This window comes from Akebia trifoliata, chromosome 6 (assembly GCF_017979445.1).
Source record: "Akebia trifoliata isolate Shusen 1 chromosome 6, ASM1797944v1, whole genome shotgun sequence".
NCBI classification, from domain to species: domain Eukaryota; kingdom Viridiplantae; phylum Streptophyta; class Magnoliopsida; order Ranunculales; family Lardizabalaceae; genus Akebia; species Akebia trifoliata.
Genome location: NC_141380.1, coordinates 10,085,891 through 10,112,389, shown reverse-complemented (window position 1 = coordinate 10,112,389; position 26,499 = coordinate 10,085,891). Strand labels below are relative to the sequence as shown.

Below are 26,499 nucleotides of genomic sequence, written 5' to 3'. Positions count from 1 at the left end.
TCTGTTTTTTCTGGGAATTCACTATTGGACATCATATCGTACTCACATGTAATACATATGCTGACACACTTCCAACAAATCTCAATTTATTTTAATATTTGGATTATATTGAATATCTATATAATAAAATGCAACTGTAGGACCCACTTTTGTGGGAGAAACTTCTATCTAGTTAGGATAAACATCCCATCCAATTACAATTTTTGTGGGGCCTTCTTTATTGTCTTTTCCTCTAACTTTACCATATTTCCTCTTTTACTCTTTTAACTGACTTTATTGTTTTTCATCTTTTACCCCTTAACCTCAATTTTTTTAATAATACCCCTAACTTTATTTTTTAAGGCTTTTACCCCCTTAATCCCAAAGAGGATGCCTGTGCCGTAGGCATGGGTGAACTCTAGTGTATATATATTAAGCTATCAGCTTCTGTATTGCTTGTAAGGATGAACTAAAACTTCAAAAAGAATCTCTATTAACAAATTGAACAAAGTGCATGGATGTGTCAGCATATTGGATTGGTGAGTTTAATATGTCTGACACTTCATGTTAGTGTCCTGCTGACACAATTTTCCGTGTCTTTGTTAATTATCTGAATAACTTTCAGCAGAAATGCTAATGCATTCATTAGTTGAACATATGAAATAGACCTGCAGTTTCACGGATTCGAGTATATTCATTTTCAATGGCTTTGCTCCATCTCTATGAAGTTTGCTATAACAAGAACGGAAGTGGCTAAGCTCCATATGTTTCCTAGCCAGCCACCTATATCTGAACCTTTTTCCATTAAATTGGATTAACCATGGTTAGTAAATTAGAGGTAGAACTCTATCGATTGTGGATTGCCTAGAAAGCCAGGGAATACCATACGTAGCTGCCCAAAAACCCAGCTCACCTCATCTAATGATGATTCTTGTTTGCAGTTTTCAATTATACAAAGCGACTAACTTTTTACCTTGATCTGGTTCAAAGTGGTTTGTATGAGCTAATGTAATCCTTGTTTTAAAAATTGAATCAATACTATGAAATGTTGTTGAATTTTTAAATTATTGACTTGTCATATGAGCAATTTAAAATTTTAAAAAAACTGCCTATAGTTTGCAAAAAATTGGTAAATTCCTGGTAAGTTGGCCATTTACTGGGATTCAAACACATTAATTACAAAAAACCGGTCTAAGTTTAGGGAAGCTAAAAGATAGTTATACAATTTGTAAAATGTAGGAAATACATACTGATACTTTAAGAGAGGTAAAAAAAACATGAAAGTATACTCACAAGTACTATAGTACATTAATAAACTATTTGAAGTAGCGAATGCTCTTGGAGATGTATCAGATACATGCTTCAGTGTGTAAAAACACTATTGTAGCACAGATACTCTGATGCTCCTGTGCACATTTGTGTCTAAATATTCTTAGATGCAGGATCTTGTTGTAGCTGTATGTTTTGTTTTTTGACAAAGTAAAACAATCTTTATTAAAGATGGAAAGGTACAAAGAAGAAGACAAACAGAACAAAAAACAAAAGAACCAACCACCAAGACCCGATTACAAAGCAATACTACACACTCAATCCCACCTCCCTACAAATCTTTTAAGTAAACCCCTTTAGACTCCTTGAAACTTTGCTCCAAAGGAAGATAAAGCCTAAAATGGAGAGAATGATTCCATGCGGGGAGTTCTCTCTCCCTTAAAAAATCCCAAGGTTCCTCTCAATCCAAAGCCTACAACAAATAGTGAAGGGAATGATACTCCAAAGATTCTTCTTGAATGCCGGAAACCCTGCTCCAATAGCCAGCCAACCGTTCACCAGACCCCGAAACAAATTTGGATGGCACCAAGCCACACTATAAACTCAAGAAGTAAGACCAGATTTCTCTAGCCACCAGACAGTGCAACAACAACTGGTCCAAGATCCCATCATAGATTATGAACAAATGAACTTTGGGCAAAATCCCCAATCCCTGGCAGCTTCTAAAAGTCATATTACCTCTCAGAGTGATGATCCACAACTCTCTCTTAAAAGGGTGAAACTGAAACAATCAAAATCAAAATTTTGACTTTATTGATTTTGATATAATATTTCTTGACTGGTTATATGGATTCCCACGCGTTTGAGACTCAAAAGCAGGTCATGAGTATATGTAGGTAGCGATCAGGGTCTATCAAAAGAAGTTGGAAACTTATTGGGTTGAAATAGAATATACTTCAGTATGGAATTCTGCATCTGGACAGCATTTGTCTTTCAAAATATAATGTGCATATATGTTGGTAGGAACGTAAATTGCCCAATTTCTAGCTCCTCGATGCCGGTTCATGCTTTGATATTGGAGCGAGCCAGGAAGAAAACTTTGGCTTCTAACTTCTAGTCTCCTTTCTTTATGATTATTTTCTTCGTCTTTCAATACTACTGTAGGAAGCTTTGTCTGTTTGTGGAACGGGTAAACTGCCGACTTGTCAATGGGTTAAATTTGAAATTTTGGTTATTCTTCCCGGGTTTTGTAGTTAGTACCTATCGACTTAAATGATAAAGTTATAACAAACTAAAGATAATGTTACTTTCGTTAATTAGTCGTCTCGAACTTATTCAACAATTTAATTTCGTTTACTTAATTGATCAGTTTGAACATGGAGGGAATTGCTGTATTGAAATTCCTTTTTGGACTTCCTCTTGAATTGCATGGCATGGAGCACATTCCCAGTGAAAAAATTCAGGATGTATGCGAATTGATAACTCTGTTGGATACGAGGCTTAGTCCGGATGAACATTTAGCCACTTTGAATGTGAACACTACTCTATCTCAGGTATAGTTACTGAACATGTTTTCTTTCGGAAAATGCTTATTTTCACTTAATTGCATTCTATGTAACACCTCAATGACGTTGTCACATAAACAATTTAGGTAAAGGAAGTCGCAAAATCATTGTTGCTGCTACTACAGAAGTCTACAGGTTCAATTAAGGTGGATGACATAATTTCCAGCGAAGGTTTTACTTCATCTTCTACTGATGTTCTAGATCCTTCAAAGGTTGTTCCACCTCAATTTTTGTTTCCATCTTTAAATATAATGAGCACTGCAAATGAAGATTCTGTATCATCACTTTCACGGATCAGAAAGTCAGATAGTAGTGTTGACAAGGCTGAAGATTGCTTATTCCTTGGAGGGCTTGCAGACAAGTTTGTGTGGGAATGTCCTGATTCTTTACGTGATAGATTGTCAATGTCAGATCTTCCTACAAAAAGGAAAATGGCATCGATGGAGGGACCAAGTAGGCGTTCTAGAGGAGACAATTCCGGGGCTGAAACCGGTGGTCCAAATGTATTTTCTCGAGGATCGGGGCCACCTACCGCCTCTTCTGGTCCCACTCGTAGGGATACATTTCGGCAGCGAAAGCCAAATACGAGCAGACCTCCTTCAATGCATGTGGATGATTATGTAGCACGAGAAAGAAATGTTGATGGTGGTGCAAGTAGTGGGTCAAATATTGTAAGTTCTGTGCAGCGTGGAGGATCTACTGGAGGTAGACCTCCATCAATTCATGTGGATGAATTCATTGCCCGACAGAGGGAGCGACAAATTCCCGTGCCTGTGACAGTTGGGGAGGTGACGGCACAAGTAAGGGATACACCAAGTGAGATTGACCTTGGTTTGGAGAAGATAGACAAATCTCGCCAATTGAAAGCGGATCTCGATGATGATCTTCAAGAAATCAATATTGTGTTTGATGATGAAGAATCAGAGTCTGAAGATAGATTGCCATTCCCTCAACCGGATGATAATCTTCAGCCCTCCTCTCTCATTATAGAGGAAAGTTCTACACATTCAATTGTTGAAGAAACTGAAGTTGACGTAAATGGAAGTACTCAGGTTTCTAACCTGGGTACACCATTGGCATCTAATATTGATGAAAATACACAAAGTGAGTTTTCTTCTAGGTCTGTTTCTCGACCTGAGATACCACTGTCTCGAGAAGCGAGTGTTTCTTCAGAGAAGTACTTTGGTACAAATACGGAGAGAGCATTTTTTCGGGAACAATCCGATGACACGAAACATATCGTTCCAGTTATGGCCTCTAGTGGTTCAGATTCCGCTACAACAGCAAACTTGTCTGGGTTTCCTTCCCCGTTCTATAATAAGGGTTCTGCATCATCTGTACAACCGTTTGGAGAATCTCGGATGCCTCCACCGACTTTCTATCGGAGGGATAGCCCACAACAGGCTTCTAATGTTCCTCTGGCGACTGGATCTCAAGGACTTTACGACCAGAAACATGTGCTTAGCCAGCCACCTCTACCTCCTTTACCCCCTCCACTGTCCGTTCTATCTCAGAATACTGAAACTGTTCAAAATCATTTGTCTCCATATGGTCAACCACCACTTCCAACAGGTTACCCATTGCAAGCGTTTGAAGTTAGTGGCCCTAGTACAGTTCAACCTTTCCATATAAGAGAAGATAGACCTTCACTTAACAACTTTGCTAGTTCAACGTCATTTGCAGATTCATCGATCGATCCTATTAATTCGCAGCTTCAAACTGATTATATGTCTACGTTTAACAACACAACTTCCCATCCCATGTTAGATTCCAAGTATCCATGGGCTTCTATATCTTCTTCAAGTAGGTTGCATGATGAGATGAGCTCTTCTACTTCCGGAGCTTCAAGGCCTCCACCACCGCTCCCTCCCATGCCTCCACCATTCTCAGTTCCTTCAATTACACAAGCATCCATAAAAAGTTCTACATCTCAATCCGGGTACAATCAGACTAATATTGGAACCGGTCAGCTTCTGCAGAACTCACCTTTAAGTGATGCTAGATTAGGAACCTTTTCTGCCTCCGGAGGAAGCCTAACTTCTTACTCACCTCCTCAACTTGTACCACCAATGCTGATTAATAGGCCTGCATCAATGCCTGGACCTCTGTTTAGCAGTCCAACTCAGCATCAGAGCCAGAACCCACAGCCTTCAATTCAGTCGTTGCAACCTCGTCCACAGCTGCAACCACTGCAGCCACCACAGCCTCCTCATCCTCATCCTTCTCAGCACCTTAGACCACTTATTCAAATTTCACAACAGCAATCAGAGCAAGGGTTGCCTTTGTTACAGAGCCCTATTCAAATTCAAGGGCAGTCGTCGCAGATGCATCAACAGCCTCATATTTCTCCAATTCAGGTCTATTATCAAGCTCAGCAAGACCACCTTTCACAATCCCAGCAACAACAACAGCAAGTTGAACATGTTCAACCACAAACTCTACATCAGCAAGGAGATGCATCCCAGCAGCAACAGGATTCTGGAATGACGTTACAACAGTACTTCTCTTCTCCTGAAGCCATTCAGGTACTTTTTGAATATATATATATATATATATAATATGTATCTATGTAGGTATGTACTAGTGTTCACCTGTGCCTATTCTTTGGGGTTATGGAGGGTAAAAGAGGAAAACAAAAGTTGGAGAGGTACTATTGGAAAAAGGGGGAGGGGAGGAGAGGAATGATAGTAAAATTGGAGGGGTAACATTGAAAAAGTGGGGAAGGGAGGAGAGGAAAGATGATAAAGTTGAAGGTGTGAAGAGGAAAGGAGGGTAGTGTGGACCCCACTCCATTGTAGTTGGAGGGGACATTTATCCCCCATAACTGTAGCTGGAGCGGGGTCCACAATTGTGTTTTTTATATAGATTTGTGTGTTGTTTATTTTATTTTATATTATATATATAGGGTGGCGTTCAGAGGCCCTAAAGAGAACCAAACATTGTACCAAACATTTTTTTTGTGTATGAGTTAGAAGTTTTGGAATGGGCTGATTTTTTGTGAGGATGATCTATATGATGAGGAGATTATCCTCACCAAAAATCAGCCCATTTTGACACTTCTAACCCCATCAAAAGTGGTTTACTAAAATCGGATGGTCCACAATTCTTCAACTTGTAAACTAGGGTTAGAAGTTTCGGAATGAGCTGGTTTTTGGCGAGGATGATCTCTTCATCATAGAGATCACCCTCACAAAAAATCAGCCCATTCCGAAACTTCTATCCCATGTTTTGAAAAATGATTGGCACAATGTTGGCTCTCTTTAAGGCCTCCGAACGCTCCCCATAAATATATATGGGTTGGGATCCATTGACTCCTAAGAATGACTCATGAAAAAAACACATGATCCCAACCCTTTAAACACAAAATCCAATGGTTGACATTTATGAATATCTTGATAGCACAAATCTCAGAGTTACTTATCCCGAGGATAAATCTGAACTATTGGATTTTGCATTTAAAGGGTTTGGTCATGTGTCTTTTTCATGAGTGATTCTTAGGAGTCAAGGGATTCTGACCCTATATATATATATATATATATATATATATATATATATATATATATATATAGGGTCAGGTTCTGTGTACACACATATCTACTCATATGTCTACAATGTGTTTTGTCCTAGTGGCTAAAAGTTTTGGATTGAGCTGATTTTTGGTGAGGTTGATCTCTATGATGAGGAGATCATCCTCACCAAAAATCAGCTCAATCCAAAATTTTAAACTTCGTCAAAAGTGATTTACAAAAAATGGACGGTCCACGATTCTTCAACTCATAAATATGGGGTTAGAAGTTTTAGAATTAACTGATTTTTGGTGGGGATGATCTCCTCATCATAGAGATCATCCTCACCAAAAATCAGAAACTTTTAGCCCACATAGGACAAAACACGTTGTAGATATATGAGTAGATATGTGTGTACACGGATCCTAATCCATATATATATATATATATGTGAGTTGATAATTCCTGCTTTAATTCTTCTTTCTGATGGTTCCTTCATTTTTCTTTCATGACAGTCTTTGTTGAGTGACCGGGAGAAACTTTGCCAGCTTTTAGAGCAGCATCCAAAATTAATGCAGATGCTTCAGGTTTTATATCCAGTTTTATGTGTCAAGAGTGATTTAACCTTCTCATTTTATTTATTTATTCTTTGTTTTTAATTCATTTAACATAGATAAGGATAACTAAAGAAGTTAGGCGGCAGGCTATTGCAATGATTAAGGGGCATACATAGAAAAAGCCACATACGATTGGCTTCCTAATTCAATCTGAGTCAGCTAATACTTCACCATATTCATCTGGAATATGGTGAATGATGGTTGTATCTGAAGCTGGTCAGTGAGTTTGAGTTATCTCTTAATGTCGTAGACTCATTGGGATCGCTGTCTTTGTAGTCAGGAATTACATGGTCTAAATTCTCCTCTGACCAATCAAAGAGACCAAGTCAGCCAGTTCTCATTCAATCCGTAATCACGATTGTTACAAAAGAGATTCGGGAAAATTTAGATCAAGAGCAATATGGGTGTACAATTTCTTGTTGAAATCGACTGAAATATTAAAAATATGACTGGTTCATTTGATAAACATGATAAACCATCCATCTGATATTCAAAAGGTTGCAACCTAGTTCTACACTTGGAATTTATATTTGTTAGCTTTTCCTAATTTGAGGTTGTCATGCACCAAGTTTTGCTTGACATGAAAATTTGTCAAATAGGCATTCAGAAAGTTCTGAAGCTCTATTACAATGATCCTGCTAGTTCTTATGGATACAACCTTGGCATATTTTTAGTAAACGAATATCTTCGGTTAACACTAGGGAGGCTTGTGCTGTTCCAGCTTAGAGTTTCTGTCAATAATAGCATTTTGTGTCTGTTTAGTTTGTATTTGTGCATTAAAATTTGGTTATTTTTTGTGCCTTGTCAGGAACGACTAGGTCAACTATAGCGATACAAGAGAAAAAATTGTTTGTAAACAACTCACTGAGCTCAAGTCAGTCCCAAGCCATGGTTGCACATGAAGTGACTTAGTTACTCAGTTCATGCTACATGAACAGCAACTGAAGTTCCAGAGCTGCCTCTGCCTGTATCATGTTTCCCCATCCATTTGTGATATATTTTTTTAAAACTCAAAATGTACCATATGTCATGTGGATATTAAATGTAGTGGGAGCTTCCCATGCTTTATCTTATATTTCTGTCATCAGGAACTGTATGTGAAGAAGTTTTTTAGTGAGGTTAGGATTGAAATTCGGATCCGAGTCTGGTTAACACCAATGATCAAGCTAAATTCTCGTGTGGCCCATTGAGTGAGTGTTGTGTGCTCGTGGGGACGCAAGTTTTGTAACAATACCCAATGATGAATTAATCCTAACCATTTATTAGATGAGACTGACTGGTTGGAAGGCTTGTTGTTGATCGTAACTATGAGCAATAGCTCTGGGGATATATATATATATTTTGAAAAATGCTGGAATGACACAAAGGTGACAAAAATGATGTGGTGGCACACACATAACCGGAGATGCTTTCTACTCGTATCTTGTGGAAAAGAATCTACGGTTGTGTGCATGCCACCACATCATTTTGTCACCTTTGTGTCACCTCAGCATGACTTTTTTTTGTTTTGCGGGTACTAACTTACTTGGTAAAGTCTCTGGGTGATGATATTTTAATTTGGGCTGTTATTAAGATTTAATATATTGCAATCAAAGTTCAACAGTCTGGATTGGGGATTCTTTATCCAACCAGTGAGAGCTTTTGACGACCAGGTGTCCAACTACAGAAGCCGCACGTGACATCAAAGACGATCCATCTTAATGTAGTGACCAATCACGTTCACGTTTATGGTGATTTAGACAATACCCTTCAAATAATTACAGCTGATAACAGCAATTCGAACTTTTCAACTTTCAGGACTCATTCAATTATGGCTTGCTCCGATCGATGATCTGTCTACGTGCAATGATCCTGACCATCTAATCAGTCACAAAGACCTTCCAGTGGCCCAGCAATGTTTGTCGTTTATTGACTTCATGAGCTTCGATTGATTTTGTTTGATCAAAATCTGACCCTCAACTGGCTTACAGTGATTGTTGTCCATGGTAGCTAGATGCATCGTCTTACATGACATCAAATCTCCACCCTTCATTGAAAGTATGGTAATTTTAGCCGTCGATTAATATGATTTTAGCTTTATTTATAAGCTGTCTGCCCCTGAAAGGAGCCTGGTTGGTCTTCTCGAGGACTTGCCTCCCACAAGTGTGACTGATATAGAACTCAATTGATTTAAAACTCGGTCAAGTCTACTTTACTTGATTGAATTTTAAGTTGACTCAGTATTGAACTCATCTAAACTAACTCGGGCCAAGTTTTCATTGAATCCCACATATTAGAATCTCGGCTGAGTTTCTAATGACGATTAGATTTCGAATTCATTTAACTGACCTCAAATCTTTGGGATAAGACTTCGTTATGATGAGTCAATAATCTTTTGAAAAATGGTGTGAATTGGTAAAGTTGGTATCATTCTTGCTTATCAATTTAGATTAAATAAAAGATCATTGACTCATCTGAGTCGATTTTAAACTAGTTGAGTTGACTCAATAGTCATTGAAATTGAGTTGAGTTTTGGGGTTTTATAACATGAACTCCTAAACACAACAGACATGCACATGCATACAACCCCACAAAAGGTCTCTCCCTCCTCTCAACCACAAGGACTTGGAGAAGCCACCACAGCTTTTAGGGCTCTTGAGATGTGTACACGACCAAAAATTGCTTCCATTCCCTCCAAGGCCATTACTGATGAACAAAAGATGGAAACCAAACATCAAAATGACCCTCAATTGCCCTCGGAACAATTCATCGAACGCAAAATTTTGTTACTACAACAACTACGGTCAAACACAACCTTGTTACTTGTGCAAGGGATGTAGAAGGCGGCTCCCTCCGTAATGTACTAATCAGTGGTGGTTGTTGCAAAAATCGTTGTGGAAAGTCGGTATGGGTATCTTCTTGATAGTGTCTCCTCCTTGAGTTTTAGTTATGGATGTGATGCAATACTAGGTATCAAACATTCGGGGCGCGGGCTCCATCAAGATGACCCAATTGGAAATTCGAATCAATCTTTGTCGGCTAACCCACCCAGGTCTGACTCTTCGACTATTGATCTTGCACTTTTTTATGCTAATAACTTTAATCAACCACCGGATTTCAATCCCAAGCTTTTAATGCCTGAATTTCTTAACGAATTTGATTCATCATTTAACTAGTCAAATTATTCGGACGGACACGAATCATGATTACCATTTTCAATTCTCACAAGAACAATGTATTATTGGATACAGTGGCATATGTGATCCATCCCAAGAAACTCAACTGAGTATTTTACCAGGCGAACTTGACTTGAATAATAAGCAACAAGAGAAAAGTTTGCAATCTACTAATTTGGGCAAGAGTAGTTATGGGTTGCAACCATCTTTGTCCGACGATTTGGTCATTCAAGACATCTTCTGGTCGAATTCTCCATCGGTGGACTCAAATTTTACGCGGCAAGCGATGCAAGGGTTCGAACTGGTTTCCTGTCCACCATTCATTCAAATACATTTGAGGATGATTGGAGCTCATTCCATCTATCAGTTGGAAGCTTTCTCTAGGCTCTAAAATTGACCAGTCTTCTTCAATGGTTTCTTCTATTTTGTGTGTTTCTTATTAAAGTTATGTATAAAAAGACTCGAATTGTATAACTTCTTCTCCATGAAATAACCTATTAGAGTAAACATATGGAAATTTACATAAAATTATAATAATATAATAATATTATGTCTCATTTTTTTAAAACCTTCCTATAAAAATATAGTGCACCAAATATACACTTTGTTACAATGCATCCTATCTAATGTTAGTATACATCCTCCAATTATATCTTCTAAATTGTCCACACTAATAGTTCATCCTTCTGACCCCAATGAGGGATTTTATTCTTATTTGAGGTAGTGGATGAAGAATCAAATGATTAAACCCCGGCGTATCCTAAGAAATGAGTACGTTATGAGGTCATCTTCAAAACAAACACTTTTCAAAGTATGTGTTAGAAGTTTTGGATTGGGCTGATTTTTTGTGAGGATGATCTCTATGATCAGAAGACCATCCTCACAAAAAATCATCCCAATATGAACCTTTTAGCCTCATTAATAATTTGTAAACCACTTTTCATAGATTTAGAAGTTTCAGATTGGTCTGATTTTTTGTGAGAATGATCTTCTCATCATAGAGATCAACCTCACCAAAAATCAGCTCAATCCGAAACTCTTAACCTGTATTTTGAAAAATGATTATTTTTACATATCTTTTTTACTTATGTCCCTATATATATACATATATGGGTCAGGTTCGGCAGCCAACGTTAGGGAGCCAACACATTTATTTGGTATAGTCTTAATTACCATGAAGATATTGGCAAGAGAAAAGTTCAATCGGTTAAGATTTGTTTCTCTCGAGTACCAAAATCTGTTGTGACAACTTTATCAAGACGAAGTCATCCATTGTAGGCTGGCTCAACTTATTAAGTGGCAAAATACCATAGATAACCTAATGGATGGACACCGAATTCACGAGCCATATTGTCATCGTCCTCATCATCTACATTCTACACACACCATAATTAAACATTGGGGTTGCAACAAAAATCATGTTTTTTTCATTCAATTCTATCAAGAATTATCCACAAATTAGTATCCAAGTATAGCAAAGCTTTATTCGGCAGCCGCTAACATGTGATTAATTTTAGGGTTTGTCTTAATTACCTATTTCCAGGTTTTGGTGGTATAATCATAATTTTGTGAATTACATGCAAATAATTTATAAGAGAATCATTAATTTGCATTTATATGATCAGGAGAGCCTGTTTTTATTTTTTTTTATTTTATTTTATTTTATTGTGATCCCAGAGCATCTAATTAATACATTGTATCATGTTGCAATGTTTGTTTTATATAATGGTGGTCCTGTGACCTGTTCTGGCTCTTGGGTGCATCAGATCAGATCATACATGCTGAAATCAGATGGTCCGTGTCATCTTTAACAATAATTATTCATTGAATATCCATTATAAAATGAAAATCCAATTAGTATAAATCGACTATAAATAATAATAATAATAATAATACACAAGACTGGTATGGGTATTAATGGGTCAGCCCTAAAGTAGAGATAAAATCGTCTAGAATTGGATTCTCCATTTCTATAGGTGGTTATCGGTTTCGATTCTCATTCTATTCAATTTCAAGAGACCCGATTCTAATTGATTCCAAAATTCGATTACAATTAAATGGGTACCCATTAACACCCCTAAATTAGTTGGTTGGCTTCAATATCTTATACTCACAATTTACAAAATGTGATTGGGATTGTCTATCAATGGGATGTGGTCAGCTATCAAAATCTTAGATTAAGCTTGGGCCATATAAATGGACGGGTTGAACTAAATAAAATGCCATTTTACAAGCCCTGCCTGGACCACAAATATTATGGCCTTTTATGGGTTGGGTTGGTTCGAAACTAATTTGAAGCATAATTTCCTCATGTGGGTCTAATGCCCAAAAAATATTCGGGCATAACTTAAACCCAATCCACTACAGGCTGGGCTAATCCAAAACCCGACCCATTGACAGCCCTTGGTTTCATGTACAGTTTTTATAGTGGCCATAGCCCATAAAGTGCGATCATCTAAAGTCTTCAGATGGACCTATTTTTTTAAATTCAAATATTACTTTACAACAAATTGATCCATAAATATATATATATGCGAAATGTTCAGCACCAAACATTTTGGCAAAACATTTTTCAAAACATGAGTTAGAAGTTTTGGAATGGGCTGATTTTTTGTGAGGATGATCTCTACGGTGAGGAGATCATCATCACCAAAAATCAGCCCATTCCAAAACTTCTAGCCCCATCAAAAATGGTTTACAAAAAATGGACGGTCCACAATTTTTCAACTTGTAAACATGGGGTTAGAAATTTTGGAATGGGCTGATTTTTGGTGAGGATGATCTCCTCACCGTAGAAATCATCCTCATAAAAAATCAGCCCATTCCAAAACTTCTAACCCATGTAAGAAAAAAATGGTTAGCTAAAATGTTGGTCAACATGTTTGGTGCTGAACGGGACCCTATATATATATATATATGGAAATGTTCAGCACCAAACATTTTGGCCAACATTTTAGCCAACCATTTTTGTCTTACATGGGTTAGAAGTTTTGGAATGGGCTGATTTTTGGTGAGGATGATCTATACGGTGAGGAGATCATCCTCACCAAAAATCAGCCCATTCCAAAACTTCTAGCCCCATGTTTACAAGTTAAAAAATCGTGGACCGTCCATTTTTTGCAAATTATTTTTAATGGGAAATGTTCAGCAACAAACATTTTGGCAAAACATTTTTCAAAACATAAGTTAGAGGTTTTGAAATGGGTTGATTTTTGGTGAGGGAGATCATCCTCACCAAAAATCAGTCCATTCCAAAACTTCTAACCCCATCAAAAACAGTTTACAAAAAATGGACGGTCCACGATTTTTCAACTGGTAAACATGGGTTAGAAGTTTGGGAATGGGCTGATTTTTGGTGAGGATGATCTACTCACCGTAGAGATCATCCTCACCAAAAATCAGCCCATTCCAAAACCTCTAACCCATGTTTTGAAAAATGTTTTGCCAAAAAGTTTGCTAAAAAATTTGCCCTTGAACGCTACCCTATATATATATATATATGGGTCGCGTTCCTACGACCCCCATTTCGACCCTCATCGCGACACACGAAATCAGCCGTCCGATTTTGCGCAGATCAGCGGTCCAGATCGCTGGTAGATTTAAATTCGGTTGTAAAATAACGAAGTTTGCATATTTGCAAACGCCTCCCCGTAAAAAAAAACCCAAATCTAAAAGAAAAATAGATCTTCGTCTTCTTCGTTTCTGCGTTCGAAGACGCACAGATTCAGCTCCTTCCTCTTCTAACAGATTTTCGTCTTCTTCGTCTTACACAGACTTCTCATTTCGACCCTCTTCCTCTTCGTCTTCTGCCCTTTGCGTTCAAAGGAATTACAAACTTCGACAACGGCGACGAAACCCTCTTTCGTTTTCTTCCTTCATCTTCTTCTTCTGCCCTCTGCGTTCGGACGACACACGTCTTCCTCGACAGACTTCGATCTTCATCTTCACTCTCTCCTTCTCAGGTAAGAAATCAGCAACCCTTAATTACTTTTCTTTTTCTTTTTTTTTTTTTAATTTTTTTAATTTAAAATTTTATAGCTATGAAATTATCACCTTTAAACATTTATTGTTTTTTTTTTTTTTTCCATCATAGTTTATATTTTTGATGTATTTTCTATGCCTTTTTATTAATGTTTACGATTTTATTTATGTTTATTTGAAGAAGGAAAAACAGATTTATTATGCAGAAATTTATTCACTTTGTGTTTGAAGAAAAAGCTCAAAGGTGTTACATGTTAAGCATCTGTTGCTTACGACCCAATAAAATAAATAGGCTTGTTCACTGGACGTTTGAAGAAAATCCCCAAAGGGATTTCTTGTTAAGCATGTGATATTCCTAGAAAGCCATACTTTGTTGTCCCCCTATTTATTTATTTGGCCTGATATGTGTGTGTGTAGGTGCACTACTTGTTGGGTCTACGTAGATATTTGTGGAATGGGGGTCTGTGCATCCTCTAGTGTGATTGCCCAAGTCCACAAAATATGTCTGATTGTCACTACATAGGCTCATTGCTTTCACCTATCCCATAGTCCGTAAAATTCCTAACTATTAATGTGCCAATAGAAACACACTCTCTCATTGTTTTGTCTTTTTTTTTTATTTATAAAGATTTCTATTTATTAGATTTAGGATTTTATATAAGCCTAATCCTAATTGTAAACGACTGCTAAAGTTGTTTCAATGTGTTATGACGCTTTGTAATGTTGAAATAATTAGTTGAACCAAGCTTTTGTAATGTTTGGATTATGTGTTTTAATATTTAACTAGGGTGTGATAAATTATTTATGAAATTGGGGATGTAATAAGTAAATGTAGATCACTTACTCATTCATTACAAGTGGCCTTAGAGATTTGGTCATATTTTCTAAGGCTTTTCGGGGTAAGTTAACTACCTATTTGACACACATGCCACTAATCCTTTTGAGGATTTTAGAAATGGCTTTCCATTTATTCTTTTAGATAGCTTCGAGTATTATTGTTTTGAATGTAAGAAATATGAGTTGGCAACTACTTTTGTATTATTATTTAGATGTTGAATAAATAGAAATTTCAATATATTTTAGTTAACCTTAACTGAGACTTTCTTAATTTGTTTTAGATAATTCTTCATGGATATGATTGACGTTGACAAATGTGGGAGTGTACATGTGAATGAAAATGTGGGATCATCTTCGATTATGGAAGTAGATATTGGGGAACGTGTTGATTGCCTCAGTCCTAACAAAGATGTTCGAAAGTTAAATGCACCATATGTTGGGATGGTTTTTGATTCAACTGAGGAAGCAAAAAAATACTATGAAGAATACGGATGTCAGGAAGGGTTTTGCATTCGTGTACGAAGTAGTTCTAGGACGATAAGAGGTTCAAATGCGGTGACTGGGATAAGATATGTTTGCATACATGAAGGCAAATATACATCGAGGACAAAAGAAGATGCGATAACAGATGAGAATGAAAAGGGGAAGAAGAGAATTGTAAGAAGTTGTTCTACTTTTAAATGTGGATGTGAAGCAAACATGCGCATTGTATTCGACCAACATGCAGTAAAATGGAGAGTGTCGGTTTTCAACGATGATCATAATCACAAGGTTGTCACGCCATCGAGGAGAATGAAAATGAAGTTGAATCGAAATATGCCGAGCGTAGCTAAGGATCTAACAGAAACATTTCATAATCAAAACATTCAAATTAATAAAGTTCCATCAATTCTTCGTGGAGATATGATCGGTTTTGATGTTAGAGACTGTTACAATCACCTTCGAAATGTTAGGCGACAGGATTTGGAAAGAGGTGATGCACAATGTGTACTTGAGTACTTTATTGAAAAACAGAATGAAAATCCACAATTTTTCTATGGGATACAATGTGATGAAGATGGGAGAGCAGTTAATTTTTTTTGGGTGGATGCGAGGTCAAGATTGTCATATGAATATTTCGGTGATGTGGTTACATTTGACACAACTTATAAGACAAATAAGTACAAGATGCCGTTCGCCCCGTTTACTGGAGTCAATCATCATTTTCAATCTATCCAATTTGGATGCGCTCTTCTAGGAGATGAGACAGAGACTACTTTTGTATGGTTGTTCGAGATGTGGCTTAAAGCTATGAGGGGAAAACATCCAATTTCAATAATCACAGACCAGGACTTGGCAATGAGGAATGCAATTGCCAAAGTTTTTCCCAACAGTCGTCATCGTCTATGTATTTGGCACATTCGGAAGAAATTTGCGGAGAAATTGTCTCATAAATACTTTGAACATTCTACTTTCAGAAGTAAGATAGAAAAATGTATTTGGTCGACATATTCTGGGGAAGAGTTCGAAAAACAGTGGCATAACGTGATTCAGGAAAATGGATTAGAAGAAAATGAATGGTTGCAACACCTGTTTGAAATACGGGAATCTTGGGTGCCTACGTATAATCGAACAACTTTTTTTGCTGGTATGAATACCACTGGGCGTAGCGAAAGCATCAATGCATTTTTTGATGGATTTGTTAATTCGACAACAAATCTCAGAGAATTTGTTGTGAAGTATGAAGATGCTTTGAAGAATATTTTGAAAAAGGAGAGTGATGAAGATTATGAGACAGAGCACAAGTTTCGATGTGTCAATGACAATGACTTGCTTTTGAAACATGCAGCAACAGTTTATACGAGAAGTATATTTGAAAAATTAAAGGAAGAATGGGTCCAAGTTTTCCGATATAAAGTTGAAAGAAGGGAGATGGAAGAAGGAATTCAGACGTTTTTTGTGAAAACAAAGTTTGGCGAGCCTGATGACTTTATTTTGAAAATAAATGTGGATACCTATGAGGGTACATGTGGGTGCAAAAAATTTGAGTTTCTTGGAATTGTTTGTCGGCATTTTTTAAAGGTGTTCACACACCTTGACATTGATGTTATACCATCACACTTTATTATTGAGAGATGGAGACAAGGGGCTAATAAATTTAGGGTGATGGATGTACAAGTAACAATCAATGGGAATGAACCGTCAGAAGCATTGAGATATGGCAATATGTGTAAACAGGCAACTACATTAGCAAGTTATGCATCATCTTCAATGAAAGCATACGCATTTTTCACGAATGCCGTAAATGATTTGTCGAAACAAATTTATGCAATTAAAATGGAAGAAATGACAGAAATTGTTGCTCAACCGAATGAAGAGCCACATGAAAAAGGAAAATGTAACTTATCTCAATTACTTTTAGACCCGAATGTCACGCAAACAAAGGGTAGAAAGAAGGATGACAAGGGAAAAGAAAAAGTTGATACTACGGGTCGGTTGAAAAGCAGTATTGAGTTGAGCCAACAAAAGAAGAAAAGAAAATGTGCATTCTGTCATAAACTTGGACACGATAAGCGAATATGTCCTGTGAATCCAAATAGAAAGAAAAAAGATTGTATTCAAGGTAATTATAAGTATCTTTATAAACTAATGACTTCATTTAATGCATTTAATTGAATACATTTTAAGTAATGTCTTATTTATTTATTTATTTATGAATTTTTCCTCAGAAATTGATGATATACAAGAATTGGGCAAAGACATGGAGAGCGATCACGAGGCCTTTCATTTGGAATAAGGGTATGTTATGTTTTCCTTTGAATTTACATTTTTGTTTTCTTGTGAGTTGGAATCTGATGTAGTTTTCCTTCACTTTGATCACAGAGTATAGTTTCTTACTACTGTTAACTATTTGGTGTTGATTTATAGGGAGATTGTACCCTCACCTACAGTTGAAAATGAGAATATCGAAGTAGTTTCACAAGAATTAACTCCATCTGTGATTGATCCAAATAAACCTATTGATGACATTAATTCAGTATCTAGTGTACATGTCGATACTGCTTCTGATGAGTTGCAGCAGAGAAAGTCCTCGGACAGTGGCATTCAAGCAACACTTTCTCCTGTTAGACCTCAATGGGCATGTCACAGAGATTATCTACAAGGGAAAGCATGATCATGCTAGACCTCAGCTTAGCACTCAAATGGCAATTGAAACATCTAATCATACCAAGCCAAATGGTACCCCCGAACTTTCTCCTGTTGCAGTAAGTGGAGATGATGTCGAAGGTCCAAGTTTAAAGTTGAAAAGGATTCGCGATGAGGTTGAGGATCACGATGATCTAGATTCTAAACGTAGATTACTTCAGTTGAATACCGAGACCCCCAACAATGCTTCTACGAAAGAACAAGGTTAGTGTGTAACTCAAACATTTGTATCTGCAAATCTTCAATTAAAAATGATAATGCTTTAGACTACTTACAAGAATTGACTCTATCTGTAACTGTTCCAAACCCCACCAGTTTACAAGGTTACAGGGTCTGTTGAAGTTGACTGTGATGAGTTGCAGCAAAGACAGGACTCAGACAGTCGGGTTAAAGCAACTCGATACAATCATAAGGGTAGTCTTTCATTAGTAACTGAGAGATTTTGTGGAGATGGGTACAACAGATGCACACATCCTGACTGTCCAGTGAAAATGAAACTGGAACAATCTCATAATGCCTGCTAAACAGATGCACACATCCTAGCTGCGAAAAGTCCATTCTTCTATAAGGTGAAAATATTAATGCTACTGAAGCAATTTTCTTTGCTTGCCTTAATTACTCATTGCCCTGTCTTCTGTTTAGCAGCTCTTCTCAAATGGAGAACCTTAAGAAACAGGAGAGAAATGGAGCTCCTGCACATATTATTTCAGAATTCATTCAGTTACTGCAGTTCCATATAGCTACTTATTTTGATAATGAGTTGCCGGGTCAGCCAAGGGTAAGTGTGCATGACTAAGAGCATCCAATAAAATCTTGATGTTTGCTTTTGGAGGTCAACTAAGGGGGGTTTTTACTGTGCAGGCTACTCAACGTTCAGGGCGACCCATCAAATGCATATGCAGTAGGCTTAAGGCTAAGGAAGGTCGGATTAGAGGTAACTTGATGGGGAAGCAGGTGGATTTTTCAGCTCGAACCATCATCACACCAGATCCAACTATAAACATTGACGAACTTGGAGTGCCCTGGAGTATTGCTTTAAACTTAACTTACCCAGAAACTGTGACACCATATAACATTGAAAGGTATTACATTTGATTTATTTAATTTTATTTTTAGCTCTTCTTAATTGATCCTCCATATCTGTCAGGTTGAAGGAGCTTGTTGAATATGGGCCTCATCCTCCCCCTGGAAAAACTGGTGCCAAGTACATCATAAGGGAAGATGGTCAGAGGCTTGATCTTCGGTACTTGAAGAAAAGCAGTGATCACCATTTGGAGTTCGGATACAAGGCTGGTTTCCCTCAAGTTTGCAGCTCTTGATTCGGTCTTCACACATTTACTATGTCTGAACTTTTTCCATATTGGTTGCAGGTGGAGCAACACTTGAATGATGGGGACTATGTCCTCTTTAACCGGCAACCTAGTCTTCATAAGATGTTTATTATGGGGCATAGAATCAAAATTATGCCGTACCAAAATGCATAGTTTCACCTCAATCAAATCGGCCTGTTATGGGTATTGTGTAGGATACACTGTTAGGATGTCGTAAAATCACCAAAAGAGATACATTCATTGAGAAGGTGATGTCATCCATAATCTTACTACATTGTTTTCCTTTGTTGTATCATCGTAATATAGTTGTTTCCTTCTAGGAATTTTGAGATTCTAATTTACTCTTGAATTGTCATAGGATGTCTTTATGAATATTTTGATGTGGTGGGAAGATTTTGACGGGAAAATACCTGCTCCAGCAATTTTGAAGCCTAGACCTGTTTGGACGGGAAAACAAGTGTTTAATCTTATCATTCCTAAGCAGATAAATCTCATTAGAACCTCAGCATGGCACTTGGAATCTGAAACAGGTTTTCTAACCCCGGGAGATACACAAGTTCGAATAGAGAGAAGGGAGGTCCTTTCAGGCACTCTGTGCAAGAAGACCCTTGGAACATCTAATGGCAATCTTATTCATGTCATCTGGTATGCATTGTATGAACACACTGATTTTCAGATTCGCTTGTTATTGCTAAAATGCATGTTCATATGCACAGGGAAGACGTTGGTCCAGATGCAGCCCGTAAGTGTTTGGGTCACACACAGTGGCTTGTTAAGTATTGACTTTTACAGAATGGTTTTAGTATTGGAATTGAGGACATGATTGCTGATGTGGCAACCATGGAAAAAATTAATGAAACAATTTCTAAAGCAAAGAATGAAGTGAAAGGACTTATTAGGGCTGCCCAAGAAAAGAATTTAGAGGCTGAACCTGGACGAACTATGATGGAGTCATTTGGGAACAGAGTGAACCAGGTTTGCAATTACTATATTCTGATTGTTTTAGACTTACCTTGACTTTTAGCTTGTATGTGTTAATTTTTCTAACTTAGGAACTACATCCAGGTGTTAAATAAGGCTCGTGATGATGCTGGAAGTAGTGCCCAGAAGAGTTTATCTGAAAGTAACAATCTCAAAGCAATGGTGACAGCAGGTTCAAAAGGTAGTTTTATCAACATTTCACAGATGACTGCTTGTGTTGGACAACAGAATGTTGAGGGTAAACGAATCCCCTATGGTTTCATTGATTGAACATTGCCACATTTTACTAAAGATGACTATGGGCCCGAAAGTCGTGGTTTTGTGGAGAACTCATATCTACGTGGGTTGACTCCACAAGAGTTCTTTCATGCTATGGGTGGTAGGGAAGGTCTTATTGATACTGCCGTGAAAACTTCTGAGACTGGATATATACAGAGGCGTCTTGTGAAGGCTATGGAGGATATTATGGTCAAATACGATGGGATTGTTCGGAGCTCTTTAGGGGATGTTATTCAATTTCTTTATGGAGAAGATGGTATGGATTCTGTTTGGATTGAATCACAGAAGCTGGATTCCTTGAAAATGAAGAAAACAGAGTTTGACAAGGTTTTCAGATATGACATTGACAATGAAAATTGGAAGCAGAAAGTCAGGCTTTTGAGTATGCAAAGAGAAGTGAGCTCAATGTGGTAACAGTTTGTCCATCCCTTATCATCGGGCCAATGTTGCAATCAACAATGAATGCTAGTAGCTTGTTTCTTGTCGGACTTTTGACTGGTATTTCCTCCTACTATAGCTATCATTCTTATATATGTAGTTGCATTGACGGATGTGGATATTTATTACTGTCAGCACCTTCATGTATCTATGTGACAACATCTCATGCTTTCTTATTGACTAACGTTTTCTTATGTAAATAGAACTCTGATGCTTATAATTATTCATTATTGCCAATAATCTATCAGATGGGTGTAAAACTCTGGAAAACAATGTCCGGATGATGGTAGATGTGCGTGATGTGGCTGAAATATCTTTTCTATGTGATTAGTCATTGTCAAACACCATAGAAGGAGGAACCAGATGGCTGGTTAATAAATTCAAAGGTGAATTTCACTACCCCTTGCTAGTTTCCAATATTTTCTTCATTTACTTCACATGTATATCAACTGCCATATATGCATCAGGTAGAAACATAATATTACAAATGTTCTGCCTGTTTTTCTTTCCCTAGCATGTAAAGCAATCCAGTAATACATTATAGCAAGTTTAACAATGAGTTGACCTTTTCTTTGTAGTTCATTGACTAAAATTAATTCCTTGTAAGTTATAAGAAGCTATAGCTGCACGAATTGAACCACAATACACTAAAGGCATGCCAATATAATACCAAGTTCAATACACTTTAGCCTTTATGACACAGTTGTGAGATGGAATGGAGATTAGGATGGCATTGACATGTAACTTTTTTTCTTCTTCTTCTCTGAATAGGATTCTTCAACTTGTTAATGAAATGGAGATTTGGTTTTTACAGGGAAATTGCAAAAGCCACTATCGGAGTTATGAAAGGAATATGACATGGCAGTAGGCATCTTTCCTCGAGGTGTCACCAACTACGAGTTCAATAAAGAGACAAAGAAGCTAACTGTATTCATACCTTCTGTATGTGAAGTCGAGTACAAGGATTCATCTGTCTTGCGTTTCTTTACCACCGTGACTGGGTATCTGGAGAAACGAAAGCTAGCTGATATCTAGAGAGGCTTATGAGGTCCTAAAAGATGGCGTGTGTGTGTGGATAAGTTTTAGGAGGGTCTCTTTTAAATGGGTATCGATCTGTTGGAAAATTTTCTTTGGTTGTAAAGTGTCCATCTATTGAGATTATATCTGTTTGTTTTTGTAATGTCTCCTAACAACAAATTGGATACTTATTAAGCCAATTGTCTGAAACTCCACCTTGTGGAGTGTATTATCTATATGGGTGACTCTAACTTGATTTCTCAAAATGCTTGTTTGTTGCTACGCATGTTTGAAGTCTGGATCAAACCAAACCAAATAATTTGCCATGTCCTATGGGATCGGTTTGTTTGTTGAGAAAGTGAAGCAATGTGCGGAATCAAGTTTGGACCGATTCAATAACATACAAAACCTTGTGATGGATATGTATAACCAACCTATCATAGCCCAACCTTTGAAGATGGGTGGTGGTTGCCTGTGTTTTTATCCAGACCTACGAATTAGAGACAATGGTAAATGACTCATGCTGATCATTTTTCCATTGCACAAGTGCACCCTCTGCAAGTTTAAAAAAAAAAAAAAACTCAGCCATTTGAGTTTCAATCAATGGATAAATTGATTTAACCATCGAAGAATACACTTGATAAGATCATCCTATTAAATAAGTATCCGTATGGCAAATTAAGATATAATGTCACCAAAACCAACAGTTAATTCCTTATGATATTAATGTCACCAAATCTCAGGGCGAGAGGGATTATGTATTAAACCAGTTCCGTTCTGGGAAGTGTCCCATACTTGTAGTTGGGGTCCCACACTTGATAAGATCATCTCTGCTGTAGGGTAATCTTTAAGACAAGAAGCCAAATTAGTGGTGCTAGAATAACTTGTAAATATGGAATTGAATCAGTTTTGTCATGTTTTTTTTTTCTTTAGCAGAATGAGGCTGTTGATGAGAGGAGGAATCATGCTGGTTCTGAAAATGCCGTCAATGTAGTGCCTACATGTGATCAAATATTTCCTGTTCCCGATGCTTCTATAGAATCTCCAGTACCTAAAAAATCTGTAGGGAGCATAGAAGATTTTTTGAGCACAATATCAAACCTGCCTTCACCTACTAATTACTAACCAGTAACTCATGTCTCCAAAGACAAAAAGGGTAGTCTGAAATAAGTGAATAAATTGGATAACATCAATCATCAGTTAGGTAGGTTAAAATCTCCTACAGGAACACTGCCCATTTTTGAAATGGTGGAAGCATTTCGAATCATACAGATAAATTTCACGTCCGTATATCAGAGAGACGAGCTTAGCAGTCTTATGGCAATCACTACACATTCTAATGTTCTTGAAAATTTAGATTATATTACAAGAATGGATACATATAGAAAATTCAAATTAAGCGTCTATTCTAGTCCTCAATTTTTAATTTATCTAAATTTTCTTTTAAATTATTACAAAGATTTACAATATTCTCACAAAGGTCTTCGATCAAATTTTTTTTCCCATTTGTAATTTCTTCACCCGCCTCTACGTTTGTTGATGCATTAGTTTTCAACTCCTCATCCCACATGAAGAAACCGCAACCATTTTTTTCTGACTGAAACAAGAATTCACATAAGATATAATTTAAGAAAAAAATCACTATAAACTACAATGTTGATTTAGTAAAAAAAAAAACACTTACAGTTGATTTAGGACAACAATAAAATTTTTTCCCTTTATTGCCATTTTTGTTTGATGTGGTGGTTATTAATTTGCAAGGTCCACACCCACATCTACACCATTTTAGTTTATCCATCCAAATCCAATATCCACAACCATTGTCATTTCCAACCTAGAAGAGACAAATAAAAGAATTCATAAAGTTTTCAATAATTTATTACCAAAACGTATGTTAAATAATTAAAACTTACCGCATTTGGACATTTAAGATAATGACGATTAGGATTTCTTGAAGTTCCAGAAATGAATACTTGACAAATTCCGTCGCCACAAGCACATGGAATTTTTATTTCCATCGAAATATCCCAAACACTTGAGAAAGATAATATGAAAAGAAAGAAAAATAGAGACAGTTAAATGAAATATTACAACTACTGAAGCAAGGGTATAGCCACCAAAAAAATATAAATGTAACAATAAAAAAAAAAACCATTAAAGGAGACAAGCAATAAACAAAACAGCTAAAAAAATGGCAAGGATCTAAAGGTGAATTAAACTTGGGCCATTTTCGCCCACACAAACACCAATGTGAAAACTTAAGGAAATATTTTGTCTAAGCTTTATAATCAAAATATGAAAATTTACGAAGAGAATCGAAAAATAGTTTTATTTCTAGATTTCGTTAGGCTGGCTGCAAGTAACATTTTTAGGAAACTTCAGACCAAGCAGAACCTTAAAGAAATTGAATTATGGAAACAATAATGGGAGCAATGGTCCCATTTAGGGTGGGGGCAACCTAATTGAGGGCCCCTACAAACACGTCGAAATGCTGAAAGGCACGGGAGTTGTTAGGTTTGCTGGAGTTGATGCAACCAAGGCGAAACGCTGAAAGGCACAAGGACTTGGTGGGTTTGTTTTCTATTGGCACATTAATAGTTAGGAATTTTACGGACTATGGGATAGGTGAAAGCAATGAGCCTATGTAGTGACAATCAGACATATTTTGTGGACTTGGGCAATCACACTAGAGGATGCACAGACCCCCATTCCACAAATATCTACGTAGACCCAACAAGTAGTGCACCTACACACACACATATCAGGCCAAACAAATAAATAGGGGGACAACAAAGTATGGCTTTCTAGGAATATCACATGCTTAACAAGAAATCCCTTTGGGGATTTTCTTCAAACGTCCAGTGAACAAGCCTATTTATTTTATTGGGTCGTAAGCAACAGATGCTTAACATGTAACACCTTTGAGCTTTTTCTTCAAACACAAAGTGAATAAATTTCTGCATAATAAATCTGTTTTTCCTTCTTCAAATAAACATAAATAAAATCGTAAACATTAATAAAAAGGCATAGAAAATACATCAAAAATATAAACTATGATGGAAAAAAAAAAAAACAATAAATGTTTAAAGGTGATAATTTCATAGCTATAAAATTTTAAATTAAAAAAATTAAAAAAAAAGAAAAAGAAAAAGAAAAGTAATTAAGGGTTGCTGATTTCTTACCTGAGAAGGAGAGAGTGAAGATGAAGATCGAAGTCTGTCGAGGAAGACGTGTGTCGTCCGAACGCAGAGGGCAGAAGAAGAAGATGAAGGAAGAAAACGAAAGAGGGTTTCGTCGCCGTTGTCGAAGTTTGTAATTCCTTTGAACGCAAAGGGCAGAAGACGAAGAGGAAGAGGGTCGAAATGAGAAGTCTGTGTAAGACGAAGAAGACGAAGATCTGTTAGAAGAGGAAGGAGCTGAATCTGTGCGTCTTCGAACGCAGAAACGAAGAAGACGAAGATCTGTTTTTCTTTTAGATTTGGGTTTTTTTTTACTGGGAGGCGTTTGCAAATATGCAAACTTCGTTATTTTACAACCGAATTTAAATCTACCAGCGATCTGGACCGCTGATCTGCGCAAAATCGGACGGCTGATTTCGTGTGTCGCGATGAGGGTCGAAATGGGGGTCGTAGGAACGCGACCCTATATATATATATATATATGGGTAGCGTTCAATGGCAAACTTTTTGGCAAAACATTTTTCAAAACATGAGTTAGAGGTTTTGAAATGGGCTGATTTTTGGTGAGGATGATCTCTATGGTGAGGAGATCATCCTTACCAAAAACCAGCCCATTCCAAAACTTCTAACCCATGTTTACAAGCTGAAAAATCGTGGACTGTCCATTTTTTGTAAGCTGTTTTTGATGGGGTTAGAGGTTTTGGAATGGGCTGATTTTTGGTGATGATGATCTCCTCACCATAGAGATCATCCTCAACAAAAATCAGCCCATTCCAAAACCTCTAACTCATGTTTTGAAAAATGTTTTGTCAAAAAATTGGCCATTGAACGCCCCCCTATATATATATGGGGGGCGTTCAATGGCAAATTTTTTAGCAAACTTTTTGGCAAAACATTTTTCAAAACATGAGTTAGGAGTTTTGGAATGGGCTGATTTTTGGTGAGGATGATCTCTACGGTGAGGAGATCATCCTCACCAAAAATCAGCTCATTCCAAAACTTCTAACACCATCAAAAATACTTTACAAAAAATGGACGGTCCACAATTTTTCAACTGGTAAACATGGGTTATAAGTTTTGGAATGGGCTGATTTTTGTTGAGGATGATCAACTCACCGTAGAGATCATCCTCACCAAAAATCAGCCCATTCCAAAGTCTCTAACCCATGTTTTGAAAAA

General features: G+C 37.1%; 1 protein-coding gene, 1 long non-coding RNA gene and 2 pseudogenes across 2 annotated transcripts in view; 3 read left to right on the top strand and 1 right to left on the bottom strand.

The window, feature by feature from the left end:
- The window catches only part of EMB2016 (mRNA methyltransferase EMB2016), a 41,363-nt gene extending 33,157 nt beyond the window's left edge, over window positions 1–8,206 (top strand). The window contains exons 24-27 of the mRNA XM_086445764.1: window positions 2,618–2,801; window positions 2,900–5,338; window positions 6,835–6,906; window positions 7,745–8,206. Of these exons, the coding sequence (XP_086301890.1) occupies window positions 2,618–2,801; window positions 2,900–5,338; window positions 6,835–6,906; window positions 7,745–7,765 (2,716 nt within the window). The 3' untranslated portion in view covers window positions 7,766–8,206. The remainder of the gene's footprint in view (window positions 1–2,617; window positions 2,802–2,899; window positions 5,339–6,834; window positions 6,907–7,744) is intronic.
- A 6,994-nt stretch (window positions 8,207–15,200) lies between these two features.
- LOC147400168 (protein FAR1-RELATED SEQUENCE 5 pseudogene) lies at window positions 15,201–17,168 on the top strand (annotated as a pseudogene).
- A 1,582-nt stretch (window positions 17,169–18,750) lies between these two features.
- LOC147400167 (DNA-directed RNA polymerase II subunit RPB1-like) lies at window positions 18,751–21,100 on the top strand (annotated as a pseudogene).
- A 2,490-nt stretch (window positions 21,101–23,590) lies between these two features.
- Window positions 23,591–24,202, bottom strand: LOC147400166 (uncharacterized). The gene is made up of 3 exons (XR_015179532.1): window positions 24,055–24,202; window positions 23,826–23,975; window positions 23,591–23,738 (listed from the first exon to the last, which is right to left on the bottom strand). It is a non-coding gene; the product is annotated as an uncharacterized LOC147400166 (long non-coding RNA).
- Window positions 24,203–26,499: the final 2,297 nt, after the last annotated feature.